The 21,394-nt window shown below is 37.2% G+C and overlaps 2 protein-coding genes across 5 annotated transcripts in view; one reads left to right on the top strand and one right to left on the bottom strand.

Annotated features, from left to right (window-relative positions):
- The window catches only part of LOC127959336 (sodium/hydrogen exchanger 7), a 47,119-nt gene extending 30,815 nt beyond the window's left edge, over window positions 1–16,304 (top strand). For 2 of the 4 annotated variants that reach the window (XM_052558438.1, XM_052558439.1), the window contains exons 13-16: window positions 845–908; window positions 7,084–7,166; window positions 8,989–9,094; window positions 14,195–16,304. In XM_052558438.1, coding sequence (XP_052414398.1) covers window positions 845–908; window positions 7,084–7,166; window positions 8,989–9,094; window positions 14,195–14,458 — 517 coding nt within the window. In that variant the 3' untranslated portion in view covers window positions 14,459–16,304. Of the gene's footprint in view, window positions 1–844; window positions 909–5,744; window positions 6,901–7,083; window positions 7,167–8,988; window positions 9,095–14,069 lie in introns of those variants that run through there. The other 2 variants (XM_052558440.1, XM_052558441.1) reach the window with 2 other exon arrangements.
- On the bottom strand, window positions 16,293–20,965 carry chst7 (carbohydrate (N-acetylglucosamine 6-O) sulfotransferase 7). The gene is made up of 2 exons (XM_052558442.1): window positions 19,614–20,965; window positions 16,293–17,280 (listed from the first exon to the last, which is right to left on the bottom strand). The coding sequence occupies exon 1, from the start codon at window positions 20,885–20,887 to the stop codon at window positions 19,637–19,639; it is 1,251 nt and encodes a 416-aa protein (XP_052414402.1). The 5' UTR covers window positions 20,888–20,965; the 3' UTR covers window positions 16,293–17,280; window positions 19,614–19,636.
- Between the last annotated feature and the right edge of the window lie 429 nt (window positions 20,966–21,394).

Below are 21,394 nucleotides of genomic sequence, written 5' to 3'. Positions count from 1 at the left end.
CCTCCTTGTTAGTGCGTCTCCTCCCATGCCGGAGACCCGGAGCGAGTCGTTACTGCTGCTGCTTTCGTTCAGTTTCAGCCTCTGGATCTGATTCTGGATCATAAATAAACGGCTGAATCTGACTGTAAGCCATGGTTTGTTTTGGATGATGGTTTTTCCCTCACGGTAATGTCACAGACGCTCTCAACGCAAAAGTCTACTGGTGCTCGTGATTCTTTAGCTCCGCCCACACATCACGCCTCCAGCCGGTCATGTTTTTCCGGGAAAAATCGGTACAGACTATCTTTCTCTTATGAATATAATAAAACTAAAGACTTTTTGGAGTTATGAAGGATGCAGTACTACTCTATAGGTACTCAAGATTAACAGGATATTGAGTGAAAACGGGCATTTCACCCCCCCTTTAAGCAGCTTCAGTCATGAAGTGCATTTATACTTGTTGTGTATTCTATATTATGTACTTTCCTTCCATGTATTTAATATATCAGATATATTTTCAATATTTTGTTCCTTTGTTGATTTTGTTTTTACATGCTATTTTTGGGTTGTTTTATTTTAATGAGATTGTCAAAAACTAAATGTTTAAGCCTGTGACTAGCTGAGTAACTTCTTCTCAGTGGAAACCTTGCCTTGCTGCAGTAGGCATGTTTTGTGAAATGATATTGTGACATGATTAGTATAGCTCTGCTTAAGTCAATTTCGCCTGCTCATCTTTTCGTGCTGCTGCCGTTTGTGGGCTTTGCTTAAAGGTTGTGATCTATTTGGCTGCGTATGTACTGTGGGTTAAAAGCTCATATCACAGATGCACACAGGCAGACTGATGTGCAGTTTCTCTCTCTTTCAGAGTTGGAGTGGACCCTGATCAGGATCTTCAGCAATGTGGGGACAGCTTCCAGGTCCTTCAGGGAGTAAGTCTCTCAATATGTTTCTGTCCTCCTGCCAATGAAGCTTTTACCAAGTATTTTATTTTTGCTATAGAAAAGTGATGCTTCAAACTGTACAACAAAGGAAATGTGATCTAGTACTTTTCAAGCCATTAGTCTTATAATGTTCTCTAGACATGCATTAAAGGAAGAATTTTGCAGTGCCTTAGAAACCACGTATTATGGTTCTGCATTGTCAATTATCAGCAACATTACGAATATGTGAAGCTCATGTTCTGAATTGCTGCCCCGTCATTCTGTTCCTTTCACACTTAAGACCTCATATGTAGCTACCAAAAAAACCACACACAAATTTATCCTTCCTGTTTTTGGCCTCTTAAAAAAAGGTGCACGCTTGTCATTTGTGGAGTGATCTTTCATAAGATAAATTCAACCCCTTCAAAAGCGACTATTTAAACAGCCTTGACACCTCTGAGCCTTTCGCATGTTGTGTTGAAAACCGTGGGTGTGTTTTTGAAAGTACGAAAACATGCACCAATAAAAGTGGTTAAACAGATCATCGTTGATCTGTGATCTGTACGGACCAAGACCCGAGGCTTGGCACACATGTGATCCGCGGATTAATTGCAAAATTTAAAGGTGCAATAGGTGATTGACTTCAGAATTTTTTTTTTGCTTTAATGATCGAAAGTCTCTTCACATCCCGATAGCAATCATCAAGTTAAGTGGTGTAAATGTATTTATATATTCTGTGGAAGGCGTAGGACCAAGATATGTACATCCAATCAAAACATTTTATCCGAGCGTTTTAAATAGCTTTCCTACCTTTCTGTCAATGTATGTATCTGCTTACCCCTGTGAATGAACCGTGTTCCAATCGATTTGATCCCTACGCCATGTTCATTGGTCTCTACTCCCTGAGCAGGGGTTTACTTCACTTCAGAACATGGACTGGAATTGGGAAACATTGATGTAGCCTATTGTAGTAATGTTGTCTTTGGTATTCTGGTCTGTGAGCATACATGTGTTCTGGGGGCGTGGCTTTGGACTGGAATTGCAGAGAGGGTGGAACGTTCGCTTTCAGTGCTATCAGGCTAATGTTATCATTTTCTAAGATCTCTTATTGCACCTTTAACCATAGTAGAGTATAAGTTTATCATTTGTTCATATTAACACAAGCAAGCGGATTTTAAACAATTCCAAAGAGAATAGGAGAAAGGAAAATCGATTCGTTACTCTCACGATGTTCTCTACGTGCTCAGCCGCACACACATAAAGCGCGCACATGCATTTTAGACGGCGCGTGAACACCAAACTGAATCCTTTTCTGAATCTTCTGAACAGACACATAACACATAAAATGAATACAAAATACCCATCTCAACAATTATTCAGGTAAACGCAATCAGTTATGTCTCAAGTGGATAAAAACAGCTGAGAAAGAAATCCGCTGTGATGGGCATCATTATATCGGTTCCGTGCATCAGGTCTTAAAGGGACAGTGGCCTATAAATATTGCTGCTGATGATCATCAAACTACAAAGCAGCTGTAATTAAAAATCTATATTTAATTTATAAAGTGAACACTCTGCTGTGTTATTTTCTGTAATTATGAAATTTCTGTATTTGAATACTACCAACCTTATTTTATTTGTAACACATTCTTTTATATTTATATTTTTTATATTCTTATTTTTTTGCTGGCTGTTCTTTTGTCTCTTTAATCATTTTTAAACTTTCTTAGTTAATCTAGTAGTATTTGCTGTGGTGTCAAAGAAGCAATTTGCTTTAAGTAATAAATGGAAAGCAAGTTAAATTGTAATACTTTTCTTTTCTTGCTGATCTGAAAATTGATCCGATCTGTGGGTCAGAAACCATGAGATTTGTGATCTGTTGAACCACTAACCAATAAAGAGATAAAAGGTAACGCAGACTTCATGCGCTGTTGATATAACCACTAAGGACCTCAAAGTACTGGTACTTTGGTACAAAGTTGATGCAGAAATAATAAAGATGTTGACGATTGCTTGTGCTTATGACTGACCATTAGTGGTCAAATGCATTTCTTGGTACGTTGGTTCATAGATTCATGAAATAAACACTCTGGACCAGATTCACAGAAGTCTTCCCAAAAGGATAGCTCACCCAAAATGTCAAAAATCTGTCATCATTTGCTCACCATTAATTTTTTCCAAACCTGTACGAGTTTCTTTTCAAATAGGTAGCCTTTGACTTTCATAGGATTTTTCCCCCCATACTATGCACGTCTATGGCTTTCAGCAACTGTTTGGTTACCAACATTCTTTAAAATATCTTCTTTTGTGTTCAACAAAAGAAAGAAATTCATAAAGGTTCAGAACAATATAAGGGTGAGTAAACGATGACCATATGTTCATTTTTGGGTGAACTACCCCTTTAAGAATACAATAAACTCGGGAGAGAGGACCTTTTAATTTTCCACTGTAAATTATTACTCAACATTAATGCCAGATAGTAAATTGTTGAACAGACATTAGTTTGTTTCTGGGAAGTCTTTATTACATGAAGAAAACATGCTTAGAGGCCTTTCTGTCTCTCTCTCACTCTCTCTCTCTCTAGCTCCCTTTTGAAAACCCTTGGTGTTTCCATCTTGAACACAAGCATCTGATAGAGTTACAGTGGGGGCTCAAAAGTTTGGGCACCCCTTGCAGAATCTGTGAAAATATGCATAATTTTCAAAGAAATAAGAGAGATCATACTAAATGCATGTTATTTTTTATTTAGTACTGTCCTGAGTAAGATATTGTACATAAGATGTTTACACCTAGTCCACAAGACAAACAAATTGCTGAAATTATTCAAATAACCTCAAAAGTTTGGGAGCCCTTGGTTCTTAGTATTGTGTGTGGTTACCTGGATGATCCACGACTGTCTTTGTTTTGTGATGGTTGTGCAGGAGTCCCTTGTTTGTTCTGAACAGTTAAACTGAGAACTGTTCTTCCGAAAAATCTTTAAGGTCCTGCAGATTCTTCAGTTTTCCAGCATCTTTGCATATTTGAACCCTTTCCAGCAGTGACTGTAGGATTTTGAGATACATTTTTTCACACAATTGTCCTCAGTTGTCCACTCAACACAACTATTAAAAAAAGGTTCAAACATTCAATGATCCTCCAGAAGGAAACAAGATGCATTAAGAGTTAAGAGAACATGATGAAGGTTTTTCAAATTTTTCTTATTTTGTTGAAATATATAAAAAATATATATTTAAAATATATATTTTTTCCATTCGGTTCTGCCCTTCGTAAGCAACAGAAGATACTTGTATGTTTCCCGGAACACAAATTAAGTACAATTTACCTTGATCTTCAAATTCCAAAAGTTTTCACCCCCAGCTCTTAATGCATTTTGTTTCCTTCTGGAGCTTCAGTGGATGTTTGAACCATTTTTAATAGTAGTGTTTGAGTGCCTCAATTGTCTTCAGTGTGAAAAGATGTTTAGTTAATAAATATAGATAATATTAATCAAAGAACAATGTTGAAATTTTTAATGAAAATAGATTTGTCTTTATTATTTCATTCCATAGTTTTAATTTTATTAATATTTATGCTAATATTGTATTAATTTTTTTTATCAAGTAGTGTATTTACTAGCATATTACTTCTTGCCGTCATATAAACATTTTAAAGATTTAATGAATTTTTTGGTATAATGACAACCCTATATAACTTGTACAGTTTTATTTTGGTTAAAGTACATTTTTTTTTATCTTTGTCACGCATCTTATCTTATAAACAGTGGTCTGCACTATAGTATTAACGCTAAAGGAATATAGCAAGCTTAGGGTAGGTTGCAGTGTAGTGTTACTGTGAGCTTGTTTGTGATGGCGTTAATCCGTAATCTCTTTAAGTGCATTGAAGCTGATGTTGAAACTGAACTCGTGACATTAGATGAACTGGAATAAATGTACTGGAAAGAGGTTTTTACTACATGTGCAAATTGTGGATAAATTATGGATGAATATTGAGTGTGTGTACTGTGATTTAGGATAAACCATTAAGTATCAGGTTCTGTTCCACTCATTTAAAAGTTTGCAGACCATTTCTCCATATGGCCTGGTATTTATGTGACCAGTAGTGGATTAACGTTTGATGACGCTAAAGGTGTAAAAAGTACCCATTTTGTAATATAATATAATATTATAAAACATAATATAATGTCTTTACATTAAAAAAATTAAACCATTTTTAGCCCTTTTGCCAAAAAGACAGACTTTTGACATTTAAAGTATCAGGTTTTGACAAACTCAACATGAAAAACTCCAGATTGACAAACTCCAAATTGACAAACTTGATTGCAACATGCATTGTTGTTTGCTGTACGCTACTGATGGGGTGACAATATAAATATATATATATATATATATATATATATATATATATATATATATATATATTTTTTTTTTTTTTACATCTGTTCAACTATTTACTTGTTTGCCACAATAATGAATTGTGTTTTGAATTGTCTTAATTGTTCAATATTTGCTAAAGCTAAAGTTTATTGCTCAAGTGGTAGAGCAAGCGCAAGGTTGGGGGTTCGAATCCCGGGGAACACATGTTAGGAAAAATGGTAGCCTGAATGCAAGTAGCGTCTGATAAATGCATACATTTAATTTAAACGTGTGTGTGTGTGTGTGTGTGTGTGTGTATATATATATATATTATACTGGTCCCTTATACTGCTTTTAGATCTTTGTTTCAGTTGTTTCTGTGATGAACTGAAATATAATTACAAGCACTTCATACGTTTCAAAGGCTTTTATTGACAATTACATGACATTTATGCAAAGAGTCAGTATTTGCAGTGTTGGCCCTTCTTTTTCAGGACCTCTGCAATTCAACTGGACATGCTCTCAATCAACTTCTGGGCCAAATCCTGACTGATAGCAACCCATTCTTTCAAAATAACTTCTTGGAGTTTGTCAGAATTAGTGGGTTTTTGTTTGTCCACCTGCCTCTTGAGGATTGACCACAAGTTCTCAATGGGATTAAGATCTGGGGAGTTTCCAGGCCATGGACCCAAAATTTCAACATTCTGGTCCCCGAGCCACTTAGTTATCACTTTTGCCTTATGGCAAGGTGCTCCATCGTGCTGGAAAATGCATTGTTCTTCACCAAACTGTTGTTGGATTGTTGGAAGAAGTTGCTGTTGGAGGGTGTTTTGGTACCATTCCTTATTCATGGCTGTGTTTTTGGGCAGAATTGTGAGTGAGCCCACTCCCTTGGATCAGAAGCAACGCCACACATGAATGGTGTCAGGATGCTTTCTGTTGGCATGACACAGGACTAACGGTAGCGCTCACCTTTTCTTCTCCGGACAAGCCTTTTTCCAGATGCCCCAAACAATCGGAAAGGGGCAGATGCACTCACACCAGCAAGCTCTGCACTGGTGGCACTCCAATCCCGCAGCTGAATCCTCTTTAGGAGACGATCCTGGCGTTTGCTGGACTTTCTTGGATGCCCTGAAGCCTTCTTTACAAGAATTGAACCTCATTCCTTGAAGTTCTTGGTTATCCTATAAATTGTTGATTTAGGTGCAATCTTAATAGCCACAATATCCTTGCCTGTGAAGCCATTTTTATGCAACGCAATGATGGCTGCACGCGTTTCTTTGCAGGTCACCATGGTTAACAATGGAAGAACAATGATTTCAAGCATCATCCTCCTTTCAACATGTCAAGTCTGCCATTCTAACCCAATCAGCCTGACATTATGATCTCCAGACCAGCCTTGTGCTCGTCAACATTCTCACCTGAGTTAACAAGACGATTTCTGAAATGATCTCAGCAGGTCCTTTAATGACAGCAATGAAATGCAGTGGAAAGGTTTTTTTGGGGATTAAGTTAATTTTCATGGCAAAGAAGAACTATGCAATTCATCTGATCACTCTTCATAACATTCTAGAGTATATGCAAATTGCTATCATAAAAACTTAAGCAGCAACTTTTCCAATTTCCAATATTTATGTAATTCTCAAAACTTTTGGCCACGACTGTGTATATATATATATATATATATATATATATATATATATGTATATGTATGTGTGTATGTGTGTGTGTATAGACACACACACACACACACATATGTATATGGACATGTGAGTTTGCATAACCCTGCCATAGATTAAACAAATCACACTTACTTCCTCTTTCTGTCCTCAGGATGGAAACCAGTCCGAAGAACAGAGCAAGACCAAGCAAGAGAGTGCCTGGCTTTTTAGACTTTGGTATACTTTTGACCACAAGTATCCTTTTCAGCATGCCATTCACAACAACACACACTTGCACGCTTTTGTGGTCTTGTCATTAGGACCTCATGCACGGTTGAGCACAACTTCTCTTTCACAGTTGCTCTTCCATGAGCCTAGCCAGTGAGATTACTTTGGCTCCATGCAAATGACTAGGAAAAGACATCTGCTCTCACACCACATACAATGGCAAAAGAGAGACACATATTGATGAAACCCCAGATCTAGATGAATATAAATGCAGAGTGAGGAAAGGCTTAATAATTCTGAGATTTCATAGGATAGTTAGTTTTGATCAGTGTTGGAGTTCCTCTGAGGCCTCCACTGAGCCTCTAAACCCCCGAACTGACAAGAATCACCCTCCTTACGCAACTCCTACTCCAAAAAAAGCTCCAGTCTGAGCTCCTCACCTCAATACGAGCCGCTGGAAATGTCATTACTGACATTCTTTACACAGAAAGTCAAAAGAAATGGCTGCAGTTTATTTTCACAAAGCTTTCGAGTCCTGAATGAAGCTAATCGATGGTTCTTGAGCTCTCAGCAGGGCTCGCCCACTGCACTTATTTTGTGCTGAGAGGTTTACTGTAGCCATATCTTTTCAGTGAGACGGTCGTGGGTGGTGAGAGGAACAAAATAGAAAAGAAATGGGGTTTTTTTTAGCTCACGGATATAATGCTTAAAGGCGAAAGTGACACACACACACACACACACACACACACACACACTTCTCAATCCACTTCCTGTACAGCCAGCTTCTCATGTGGGAACTCACAGGTCCTCAGAGCTTATGTCAGATGTTTATTAGAAATCGTAGCTTGTGATTTTTCTCTGCGCCCACAGCCATGCTTGTCAGCTTACAAGTGTGTGTCTTACTGTCACAACAACCTACACAACAACATTCAGTTCCTTTTGCACATACCCTTAGGAGTGAATTAAAGGATGTTTGTGTGCTTTCCAGAAGGCCTGCTGCCTGTTTTGTTTCTCTTTGGGTGCAGGACCATGCTATTGGACATCTTACAGAGGTATTTTGCAGTCAGAACTCTTTCTAACTCTGTAGGGGACATCCAGTTTAGGTCCCCCTCAAAGATATAATATGCTTCCAAATCCATTACGGGGTGTTCTTGGTTTCAAGCCATCGGCACTTAACTGCTGCCTTCTCTATTTTTATCCCCGTCTATCAAAAATAAAAAACCTCTGTATTGCTGCCAAATGCGCACTAGCTGTCCTGCTTAGATCTGTGTGCTGGACTCTGGGTGAACTATTTAAGAGGATGATGATCTGTTTATTCCATGATTATGAGGCTGAGTCTCAATCATATCAGTTTCGAGATGAGCGCTTGCTGCTGCCATGCTGAGTTTTTGTGAGCTTCCATTATAAGCAATGCTATTTTTGAATGGTTTGAATTGATTGCCTGTTTTGAAGTGTTTGACTTGGATGAATGTTGAATGTCTTGCAGTCATTGTTGATTTGTGGCTGTTATGAATTAAGTAGTTTAGCCAGAAAATATTTCATCATTTACTTTACCAGAGGACTGTCCAAGATGCTCTTTTGCATGCATACAGTTAAAGTTATTTTTTATTTTTTTGGTAGAAAACTATAAGCTATGATTAGCTAATGTGAGTACTCTACAAGCTACTACTGCATGGCGGTGACTTTACCATACCTGCATGCTTCCAGTTGTTTTTGGAATTGAACATACATAATGTTTTAAGAACTGTTTATATCCACCATATTTCAGTCCAGTGTGTGAATTCTTCTTGGTTCATGTCTGCTTGACATTGACACTTCAGCAGAGCTTTTTCCCTTAACACAAGAACAGTTACCTGAAGCCTATCCTGACCCATAGCGGTCCCCCTTTGACCTCCACTCTGCCGGCCTGCTGCGGTCCTCTGGCTCGGTGTCTGACCAGCCCCCAGGCCTATGAGGTAAGACCACATATGCACACGCATTTATTAAATCAGTCTTTTTGCTATATATATATATATATATATATATATATATATATATATATATATATATATATATATATATATATATATATATATATATATGACATTTATAAAATAAATTATTTTTGAACAAGTATTCATTTATTTCTGAAATATATATGTATGTTTATTCATCTTTTTCAAATTAATATATTTGCACTATTTTCTTTATAAATATAATAAAAATTTAAATCAGTTAAATTTAGCTAAAGTTACTTTTCAAATCTAATTGATTATTTTAGTCATTTTTGTTTATATTATTTTTAAAATGTTTTCTATATAAAATCAGTTACATTTATACGATTATTTATTTATGAAATAGATTTGTATCTGTTTATTAATTCTTTTCAAATTTTTATAAATTGATTTGAATTGAAATGTAATAAAAAATTAAAATCGGTCAAATATAAAACAGATAAAAATATCCGTTTACGTTTTCAAATCGAATCGATTTTTTTACTTTTTATTTAATAGATTTTTTAAATATATTTTTTATATAAAATCAATTAAATATGAAAATGAAAAAAAATGGTTTACTTTTTAAAATGAAATTTTTATTATTATTTATTTTATTTTAATATATTTTCTATATAAAATCAATTATATTTGAACAACAATTATGAAATAGATTTATATCTAGCTTTAAATTTTATATATATATATATATATATATATATATATATATATATATATATATATATATATACACACATTTAAATTATCTGTTTTTTAAATCTAATTGATTTAAAATTGATTGATTCTTTTTATTATTTATTATTAATTGATTTTTAATAAATACCACCCTTAATTTTTCGATATTAATTCAAAGTATCCACTAATGTAAATCCAAACTGATACATTTTAGAATTAAGCCAATTCCTATATTATCAAAATGGCGTCTTATTTGCTAGTAGATTGCTTATAACTTCACACTGCACTCTGCCATGTTTCTAAGGAATTGGTTTATTCTGAGTTCCTCGGCAGCACACTTTGGTTTCCATAGCTTGCTTCTAATGTTGTTGCTACTCTGTGAAACCGTTTGAAAAGAAAAGAGAGAAAGAGAGAAAGACAGATGCACAAAAGCACTGGGGCTTTTAGACTGGACACAGACCCGAAGGAAGACGCATTCAGTGTGCGCCCAGTCACAAAAGAGCCTTTCATCATTCACCACTCTGATGATGGTGAGCCCGAGAGGCCTTCCAGTATCTCAAGCATGGAGAACAGCGTTATTCACAGCAGTCACAGGCCCATTCACTCCTGCAAATTCCCCCATTCATCACAATGTTAGTACTGTAGCTCGGCCTGCTTGGCTGTGCTCACAAACATCTTACAGTCTTACTTTCTGCTTTTGGGTCACAATGAGCTAAATGTCCTGCAGAACTGCTTGACCGCCCCCCTCTCTCCCACATAACACCGTTATGCCCCTCATAGCTGCAGCGAATGGTATGGTATGAATACCAGCAGAGAGTTTTTTGTATAATGAAAATAGTTTATGAAAACCTCAGAACATGTTTGTTTCATACATCCTTTTAAATTGGGTCAGTTCATCTAAATACCCCAGTCTGTCTGTATATATTTCTATTCTTTCTTTTCTGTCTTGATTGTTCAGCTAATACCTGCCATATGCATCTAAGTTCACTCTCTTTTTTTCTTTGAATTGCTTTTTTTTTTTTTTTTTTTTTTTTTTTTTTTGCTGTTCATCTTTTTATTTTACCCCAGTTCTCTCTCTCTGTTCCGCAGTCTACGTCTAGATTTCATTTTCATATTCACTTCCTCCATCATTTTTATTAGTCGCTTGCGCCTTAAATCTAAAAAGAAATGTATTGTCTTAAGCTATTCCTTGTTTTTTTGGTTTTATTTTGCTGCCAAAATGTTTTCTTTGGCTGTTATTTAGTTCCTCTGGTTAAATCCATTTTGTATGGTATTAGATATGAATAACAGGCCTTTATATTCTTGCAGTTTCCTCTTTGTTTAAAGGTCTTTTGAGTTTAACTTGTTTTTTTGTTCCTATATCACTTTATTTTGTAGAGCACTTGTCCAGAATAGTTCTCTTGATGATAATAATTCATTTATGGAGGTTACGTATTGGATAATGTACTGTTTGCTAGTCAGTGATGCAAAATATGCAACATTCAACAACTGTATTTTGATGAGGCAAGAATTGTTTCCAAGAGTGACTTTTACTGTTTTGATTTGGTTTCTTATGGAACCATTTTCAGTGACAAAATAACTGTCCATACTAGTGTAGGGTTCTTGAACGTCTTAATGTGCCCTTCCAAATATTAATGCCTTAAAAGTCTTAAATTCGTAAAGTCAAGTATAACATTTGCCAATATAAATATCTAGATCTCCTTAAACTAAGATACACTTACAGATGCAAATCAAAGATTTTTTTTTTTTTGAGAAAAAAGGGGTCATATGACGTTGCTAAAAAAAAAAACATTATGTTGTGTAATTGGTGTAATGAAAGATAAGAAATACAAAGCTTATCGTTCTAAAAAAGCAAGATGTGCTCTGATTGGCTAGTTATCCAGCGCATTGTGATTGGCTGAATACCTTAAGCGTGTGATGAAAATGTTACGCCCCTTACCATACTTTGATGCCATTTCCCAGCAGAACGAGACAAAACCAATAAAACACATTACAAAAGAACCATTTGTTGCATCCAATGGGGACATAATTAATGATTATAATGACTTATGCTGTCTTTTTATGCATTGTTGCATACTCCGCTGTTTAAACAAAACCATGTCTGCATTTGTGAATGAAGGAATGACAAACAACAAGCGCTACTCTACACTGCTTAAAATTTGCGTTTGAATCATCAGTGGCAAATTCTATAAATATAAGACATGTACTTACAGGCTGTGAGTCAGAAGTGCCAGACCACACGAGAATAAAATTCTTTGTGTGAACATTTGGGCGGCGTTATACAAATCTTCCCACATCGTGACGTAGACATGTGGGGACGTGTTAGAACGAGCCATTTTCGGTTGACTTATAAAGATTATCTCTTTGTATTTAATACTTTAGTCTTTGCAACTTTACAGTACAGATCTTCTTGTAGAGCTTGTAACAATCCAAAGAGAAAGGAAACAATTTTAATTGCATCATATGACCCCTTTAAGTTCTTGTTTAATCAAACTTACTCCATTTTGATCAGTTTCTATTAAAACAAATAAATGTACGTTGATTTAAGAATCTTTAGACTTTCGAACTCAAAAACAATACTGGATACTAGTTAAAAAAATGTTTTTTTGCAGTGTGATAGTAATCAAAATAAAATTAATTTTGAAAAATGTACATTTTATTTTTATTACTTTGAAGTGTTGCTAATACAAGACGTTAACATTTAGAGCCTATATTAATGTTTTTTGTTGCATTCAATTTATTTCTTGAATTCTCTTACTTGGTCTTAAATTTACCTTCAAAAACCGCAAAAACCCTGTAGTATGTATGCTGTTAGCTATGCGTTCTTGCAAAATAGTAAAAGAAAAGTAAAAATGGTCAAATAAACAAAAAAGGCAGCAAAAAAAATTTGAGTTTAAATTATGCATAAAGATAGTACAAGGAAATTGTTGCCTGGGACTTAATTATCCATTTAAATGGTAATTATGCAATCAGTCAATCAAAAAAAAAAATATATATATATATGGTGCTGAACTGAATATGAATGAATTTGCCCCCGAGAGCCGTGCAATAAGAAGGAAAGAGTGCAGGTCTAGAGCATTTGAGAGCTTAAACAGGTGATCTTCACAGACTAAATCACACCACCTCAAGCCATTAACATGGAACAGGCATTATTTAGATCCTTCTCAAAGGATTTAACAGCAGCTATATGTGAAGCTAACTGTTGCGTAACAGAGTTTAGTTTGTTTGATCTGTTGGCACACAGTGTAATCCTCTGGTGTAATTGTGCTTCAGTGAAAACCCCCTTCAATAGTGCCCAGTGATTCTATGAAGTACCACTAAACCCAGTGAACTGTGAATGGCAAGCCTTTAAACTGTGGGAGATGCTTTATTGCAGAATGTTTCTTACATATGCATCATGTGAACCGAGTCGTGTGAATTTGCTGTAATTTGCGGTAACTCGCGTTCAAAACAGGAAACAAGATAAACTAAAACTCTAAACTCACAAAAAAACTAACAAAAAATATGATCTGCAGCAAATGGTCTTTTTTTCTGTGCAGAAAGCAAAAGTAAATGTCCGTCACGTTTACAAAACCAATATAATCTCTTATAAATAAATACTTTTAATAAAGGAAAACCAAACATGTGAGTCATTATCTTACTTTACATCACTTGTTTTATAAGCTTTGATGTATATGATAGTAATTATTAATGATGTTGTAATATAGCCAAAAACTAAAGGGTGTGTATTATTTTGCAACCATTAAGCATTTTAACCCAACGTGGCCAAATCTTTTTTTTTTTTTCCTAAAGACCTTATAGTTCTTTCAATTTCAACAATTTCTCTCTTTTTTTTCTTTTTTTTTATTGAGACATGTTTAGTTTTTTTGTTTATTACAAGATTTATTTATTTAAATCAAGTTTTCAAGTTTTTTTTATCTCAAGTTTATATCAAGTTTTTTTTTTATGAATAATATTTTCTTTCTTATTTGTTTTATTTTTTATAATCCAAGCATTTTTTTTCTCCTTTATTTCTAAAACTCAAGAAATAACTTGACAGAAGAATTTGCTACTATCTACACTGCCCTTTTAATATCACAATTTTACTATTGTGAATATTGTGTTTCCATTTCTAAATTCATGTACACATAACTTGTAATTACAATATTCCCATTGGTACTTGAATGCTGTATTACACAGGTAAGCGTAGATTTTTTTTCCCTTTTCACAAGGACATTTAAGTGTATTTCTCTCTTTACCCTGTCTTCTTGTGACTCCACAGTGTCCCTCATGAACCTTTGTGCTGAGCTTGAACTGTGTGTGTGCGTACATGTGTGTGTGTGTGTGTGTGTGTTGAAGCATCCCTTCCTCCTCCCTTCATGTCCGACTTGTCACTGTGCTCCGCAGAACCACGAGCCGCTGCGAGACAATGACTCAGACCTCATCCTGAACGAAGGAGACCTGACACTGACCTATGGCGACACTCACATCACAGCCAACGGGGCCTCGTCCTCCTCTGGCCCCGAAGCATCGGGCGGCAGCTGGGGTGTGAACGGCAAACGCAGCGACAGCACGTCAGAGGATGCTCTAGAGCGAGAACTGGACACGCGTGAACATGAGCTCTTGAGCCGTGGCACACGTCTCGTTTTCCCCATGGAGGACCACGCTTGACCCCGCCTCCCAAACCTTAAACCACGCCTCCCTTCACTCCATACCTCCACTTTCCTTGCAAATTGACCCACGACACCTCCAAAGATCTCATGCAGGGGGTCCGAACACACAAGGGAACAGAAAGATGGAGATCAGGAGGCTTTGTTCTCAAAGAAACGAAGGAGACATAATTGATGCTGTGGCAGACTCTGATTCCTTGTCTGCCCTTCAAAATGTGATTTGCAGAAAAAAAAAAAAAACCTGCATTTCGGACACTTATTTTCCTTATTGCTGTCATTTGCGATGAGGTATTGATGCCGTACGATCTCTGCTGCCCTTAACATTCACATTCATACGATCACTGCCCGCCGCATATTAACATTTTACCTTAGTCATAATTTGTTTTCTATTAGCAATGCTGCTACAAGCTGGAGATATGATTGATAAATATGACTGAGCTAGTATTTCTTGTATGAACAGCCTGTATTATGTAATTTGCATTCAAATGCTGGTTTTTGCCATCAGGCAAATAAGCGAGCAGCTCATAAGGTTTGTAAATAACCATGGCAGTGGTGTTCGTGAAAGCTCACAAACACAATGGCAGCATTGACACGAGTGCATGCTCATCTCATGACTGCATACGGGAACCTTGTAATATGTAACTCTAGCGTGTTGGAGTTTACACTTCTTGCAAGATCTTGGTTGTACGAATGCCAAGTTGCCAAGCAGTGCGATTTATTTTATTTTTTATTTTTTTTAAACAGCTGGATGTGACAAGAGTGTATGGGCCATGCACTTTAGCTGTAGCCCTTGCATGTTTTGCTTTATTATATTAGCATATTAACCATTGTACACTCTCAGCCAGAATTTGTGATGCAGAATGATGTAATTAACCCTCGTTAATTTGTTAATTTCATATCTGCATCAAACATGTCTTTTGCGCCTCCTCACATTAGAATGTTCTTGAAGGTGGATCTTTCCATCTGTATGAGTTGCTGCTATATAACAGTCAGCGATTCTTAAATCAGGAATATGGAGTGTTCGGCGTGATGTTGACCCGGCTGTTTATCTGTTCATACGGTAATCTTGTGGCCTTGTGCCAGTAACCGCCAATGTGCATTCCTTCCGTCCTCCGTGTCTGGAAAAGAATGATGTTAATAAGTGCAAGTCTGAAGTCCAAAGTTTAGTTAATAACTAACTTAGAGATGTCTGAAATAAGACATAATTCAGTCTGATTTTTACTCAACACAATAAACTAACTTTGCACTCTTGCCATTCAGAAACCTTTGCAATGGTCTGCTCTTGCGCCTGTCTGTTTGCTCGAGTTGTGCAAGGAAATGCATCACTTCAGTACAATATAGTTCAACATCTGATCAGAAGAACATGTATGTGGAGTTTCGGCTAGCGGATGAGCTTCGTGGCAAAAGACTGAATTCACAGAAGTCACTCCTCCTCTGAATGACTCTTTCAACTTGTCTGATAGCTTTTTTTTTCTGACCACACTATGGTGGATTTGTGTGTTCCTTCAGGATATCTATCTACATTCATCTTTTACTTGCTGTTCTGCATGTCAGTATAGAAACAAATGACAAAATCCATAATCGAGCTGCCATTTGTTTGTCTGTGATGTATGAAACACCAAAACCCTCTGTTTTCCCATTTAAATCCCTATTAAGATACACTCTGCCTGTTAAATAATGTGAAAAAAAACTGTGGTATGGATTGTAGTTTATCTATTGTACGTTTATAAAATAAATAGCCAATGTATCAAAGTGGGCTACAGTAGCAATACCTATCTAAGGTATTTGATTTATGTCATAAAATACAATAGAACAATAAAACAAGAAAACTAGTGTTTACAACAAAATTGTATGTTCAAGTTTTATTTATAAATAACATTTTTTTTCATTGATTAATTCTGACGGTTCACGTCAGAACTTTAGAGTAAATGTTGTTTAGAATGACAAAACCATGTTAACGCAATAATAGTGTGAAAGCAGTTGAGCAGTAAAAGCACAAAAACACCTGTATCCTCAAAGAATGATTGTGCGTTTTAGATTTAGATGAGACGTTCTGCCTGTTTAACTATTCAAATTGCAATCCTATCCTCTTCATACACAAATGAACACATTCTGCACAGCCCAGTGCAGACGAAAAGAACAAACTGGTGATGTCCAGGGGGAACTGGGGAATCTCACACCAGGGTTAAGACCTAGGGGAGAGAGAAATCAGAATTTTCTAAATTCTTTCTCCACCCTTCAATTTCTCTAGAACTTCAGCTCACTGAATTGCACTTTGTGCTTCACAGACAAGTTGTGCATTCATGTTTTTATTGGGCAGTACCACAGAAACTGGAGTGTCCTTAATGCATAATCCTCTTTTCATACATGGTTGATGAATGCCTAGGAATGTTTTGGTTCTGAAATCCTCCCGGTGAATTGAACACTCAGTGGGATGTCTGTCTGTCTGTCTGTCTCCGGGCCTGGTGCATGTGTAACAGCACGGGTGCACGTAAAGACCCGGTCCTGTGTGTCTGATTATGGGCTGCTGGGGATTGGGCAGGGATTACTGCGGATGAAATCTGTCTGTCAGGCCGTTTCATTCTCTCTTGCTGAATGTGTTTCCCCTCTTGTTATTGTTAGTCTTTTTCTTACAGGAGTCTTGTCAGTATCAGTTGAGGTCGATGGGTTTGTGAGTGTTTCTCTTCTGTCGTCTACTCTGCACCCTGTGACGGCAATGTGAGGGAGCTCTCGGGGTATTGCTCCTCAGCTCCGTCCGTGTGTCGTAGCTTCATATCAGGCTGTTCCCCCTCTGTCCTCCTGTTCCTCCAGCACATCAGGCTTCTACAGCGAAGAGGGAAGCATAACTTAGTTTTTTTTAATTAATATGGACAAGAAGACATTGGGATGTTTACTGAAAACGATGATTTTGTATACAATGTCAACAAAGTTCAGTCATAAAAGCACAGTGTGTCATTTCTGCATCGCTAGTATTTGTCACAGATATTCAGCGTGTTCCTATAGGCCTACTCATACTAAAGCAAATATTAGTTTAATAGTTATTATTGTGATATGAATAGCTATATTATTTACTAATAGTATTTAAATTATTATAAATGTATTTAAATATAATATTATAATTTATAATTTTTTGGTTTGTTTCTTTTGGTATTTTTACCCTGTAAGACAATGCATTATTATGAGTAGTAGTATATTTTAATTACATTAATACAATATTAGTAATACTAATGTTAAAATATTATGTAATTAATTAAAAGTCGCTGTGTGCATCTGGTGCCATCGTGTCTGTGTCGTCATGACAGAGCCCTCCCAGATCGAGCTGGTGACAGGCTCAGCTCTGGGAGCATTGGTCCCTCCAGGGCCTAACCAAAACAAAGCAGTCCCTATTTAAGCCTGTTCCAACCACGTGTGGTCGCTCTGTTAGGTCACACCAGCCCCCCTCATCACATGATGCTGATGGGGATGACAAAGAAGCCTGTATCATGATCCATCACTCTGTTATACAGCAGCGTTTACAGGCCTCGCCATGAAATCTGACTCGAGCATGATGGCTAATTGATTTGACCCACAACCCAGTCTGATATTCTTACAGGTCACAGTGTGGAGAGGATATTTATGATTTTATGTGCTGACTTGACATCATTTTTAACCATTATATTGGCTACAGTAAAAGTAAAACTGGTCATTTTACTGACCCTGGTCCATTTGGAAATTATAAAAATGCACCACCATATAACTTCCACTTCCCAGAGTTCAGGAGGACCGTATTAACACAATGACTTGACTGGCACCATATTGATTTCAGAATGTATTGGTGACCCTCGACCCTCGATTCCTCTTTTGTCTCTTTTTAATGTTCATGATGAACTGTGCACTGATTCTGTGTTTTTAACAATTACTGACTGAGATGGTCCACTGTAATCCAATGTCTTGTATGTTGACATTATTCTTAAAAGTAGCTCATATAACAAAAAACACTATATTTACAGCATTTAAAATGTCTACATATACATTAACATTAAACTAGTATATTTATAAATTAACATTAACTAGAAACCTGTTGTTTATGATATAAAATGCATTATTTAATGTTAATAAATTGAACCTTGTAAAGTGTTCCCAATGGTAAAAAAAAATACTATTTCGTATCTGTGAATCAATGATGTTGACCTATTTTAGCTATACGAGAATCTATAACTTTATAAAACATCACGTTTTCTCTTCCCAAGAGGTCATTGAACATTATAAAATCAAACTTGGTTCTCTGAAGACAGATTGTGTGTATCATTGTACAGATCAGAACGGACACCTTCAGCCTTTGTTATAAAGCTGTCAGTCACTCGGTGTATGTGCATGACATTCACATATAGCTACTGCACAACAGCACACTGCAGATAAAATCAATGTTCATCTTTACAACTACACTAGTTGCATAATCAATCTGGGACTCACACTCTTCTCATCTAATGGGCGGAAGCATTAATGTGTAGACAGACGTACTAGCTGAATGTAAAACCAAAACTCACCCATCGAACAAATTTAAACTCAGCGCTATCTAAAGCAGCAAAAAAACATTGCATTTTGCACACGTCTGTTTGATGTGATAAAGAAGAGTAGTACAAAAGTTTGGGGGTGGCAATTTTATAATTATTTTTTTCTCTTATGCTCATTGAAGCTACATTTATTTGATCAAAAATACAGTAACAACTGTATATTGTTAAATATTATCATAACTTCTATGTGACAACAGTCTTCAGTGTCACATGATCCTTCAGAAATCATTCTGATTTGGTGCTCCTGACACATTTATTTTTATTATCAATGATGAAAACTGTTGAGCTGGTTACTGCTATTGTAACAAGTGTGATATTTTGTTTTTTTTTTCAGAATTCTTTGATGAATAAAAAAAGTTGTAAATAGAATTTTTTTTAAACAATATAAATGCCTTTACTGTGCCCTTGCTGAATAAACGGCAATAATAATAATAAACTTACTGACCCCAAACGCTTGACCAGAATTATTAATAATATTGCAAAATGAACACTAATGTGAAGTGTGATATACTTAGTCGTCATTGAGCCCAACTACGTTATTATTTCACTAAGTTCTGGGACCATTGGGGACTGAACTGCTGACATTCAGACAGGTACACATACCATAAAGCAATGTTTTGGTGGTTTTAGGTGTTGTCCATGTTCCTCTTCTGATAGCCCAGCTGTCTCATGACCTCGCTGCAGTAGGCTTCGACCTGGTTCACCTGCTCCACGTTCAGCCGTTCCCTCCAGGCGTAAATAGCCTCCTTGGCATCTCTGGATGATATGAGGAAAGGTTTATCCGAGGAATAGCCCTGTCCGTGGGTCATGTTTATCACAAACTTCTCCATGGCCGGAGAAAGGGTGAGGTTGGAGAACCGATAGAGTTTCTGGAGCTCGTCCACGGGTCTGAGGACCAGGTCCTCGTATTTCAGCTGCATGTAGTTTCGCTTCACCCACGGCGGAGCGTTCATGACGAGCAGCATGTCGTTGAGCCAGTTATCGCAAATTAGCTCCATCGCGCTCGAGACGTAATTCTCTGCACGGTGGACCCTGTTGCTAGGCACCAGAAGGCGCTTGTATTTGTCGCTCTGCTTCTTGCTCCTCAGCACCTGTATGCTCTCCTTCACCAGAGCCAGCTTAGACTTCAGCCGAGAGTTATGAACGGCCCGGGGGTCGCGAAACAACTGGACTATCTGGAGGTTGATGGCGGGGTCTCGCATGAGGGGAACCAGAACCGACAAATCTAAAACCCGCACGTCTTTGATGACCATCACAGGGTACTTTTTGCACTCCTTCTCCAGCTCTTTGAGATCTCTGTGGTGGCATTTGCTACACACGTCTCCTTGAACCAAACCGATTTCGTGCTTTTTGTACGCCTTGCAGAGAGGCTCGGAGCAAATGACCTTGTTGGTTTTCCAGCCGAAAATAAAAGAGGTGGTTACGTTGGACGAGCCCGCGTAGAGTTTTAACACGGAGAAATCGCATCTAAACAGAGAGTTCATCATGTCTCTCACTGCTCCTTGTAAACTGCCCGCATCTCCGGGATAAAGCGCCTGCCACATATTCCACATGGGCTCGTATAAATAAAACACATCGGGATGCTGATTAAATAGTTCCCCTAAAAAAGAAGAGCCTGTCCTCCAGGTTGCGTGGAGGTATATGTGCGTCCTGGACTGACTCCTGTTGCCGAAGTCCTCCACCTCCGTTGAGTTTCCCGATCTGGTGCTGCTCCACAGGGCGATGGTGCTCTTCAGATCGGGACACTTTTGTTGCTGATATCCATCTTTAATGTGGGACGATTTGCTCCGGTAATCTAGTACGTAGGGGATTAAAAGCAGCACCACGGAGTATCCTAGAATCAAGATGATGTATTTTTTCTGAAGCCTTCTCTTCATGGCCTCATCGGAGTGAGAGACGCGGATCTCGGCGAACTGAGGCGCCTGCCTCGAAGGACACTGTTAGATTACAGCGGTAAAGTTTGGAGGGTGGAATCTTTTCTCAGCCGTGATGCAGAAAGCCCCGCCTCCTGTGCCAGGATTGGCTAGTGGGAGTTGCTCATAAGTGGATTGTGATTGGATAGTTAGGAAGTCACTCATATAGGCTGAAGTGCGGGGGGAAAATTACACCAACCTCAACCACCTAGCAAAATATGGGCACAGTTTGTATTTAATTATAACCCCCCCCCTTATGAAAAATAATGAACATCACTGTGCGATTTAAATGTGCCATATTTTGATATTATTAAAAGGGAAGGTTAACATACAGAAACACCAAACCATTGTTTGGGCAGGCTAAACAATGTAATTATTATAATAAGTACATTAATTGTAATAAATTGCATAAACATAAACACATGTAATAACTTGACATTATAAAATGTAAACATAAGCAATAAAATCTAT

Source organism: Carassius gibelio, chromosome B6 (genome assembly GCF_023724105.1).
Source record: "Carassius gibelio isolate Cgi1373 ecotype wild population from Czech Republic chromosome B6, carGib1.2-hapl.c, whole genome shotgun sequence".
Classification (NCBI taxonomy): domain Eukaryota; kingdom Metazoa; phylum Chordata; class Actinopteri; order Cypriniformes; family Cyprinidae; genus Carassius; species Carassius gibelio.
This window is presented reverse-complemented; position numbering and strand designations above follow the sequence as displayed.

What these genes read in the sequence shown, in the direction of transcription:
- chst7 (XM_052558442.1), bottom strand. Translation starts at nt 20,887, where the DNA reads ATGAAGAGAAGGCTTCAGAAAAAATACATCATCTTGATTCTAGGATAC.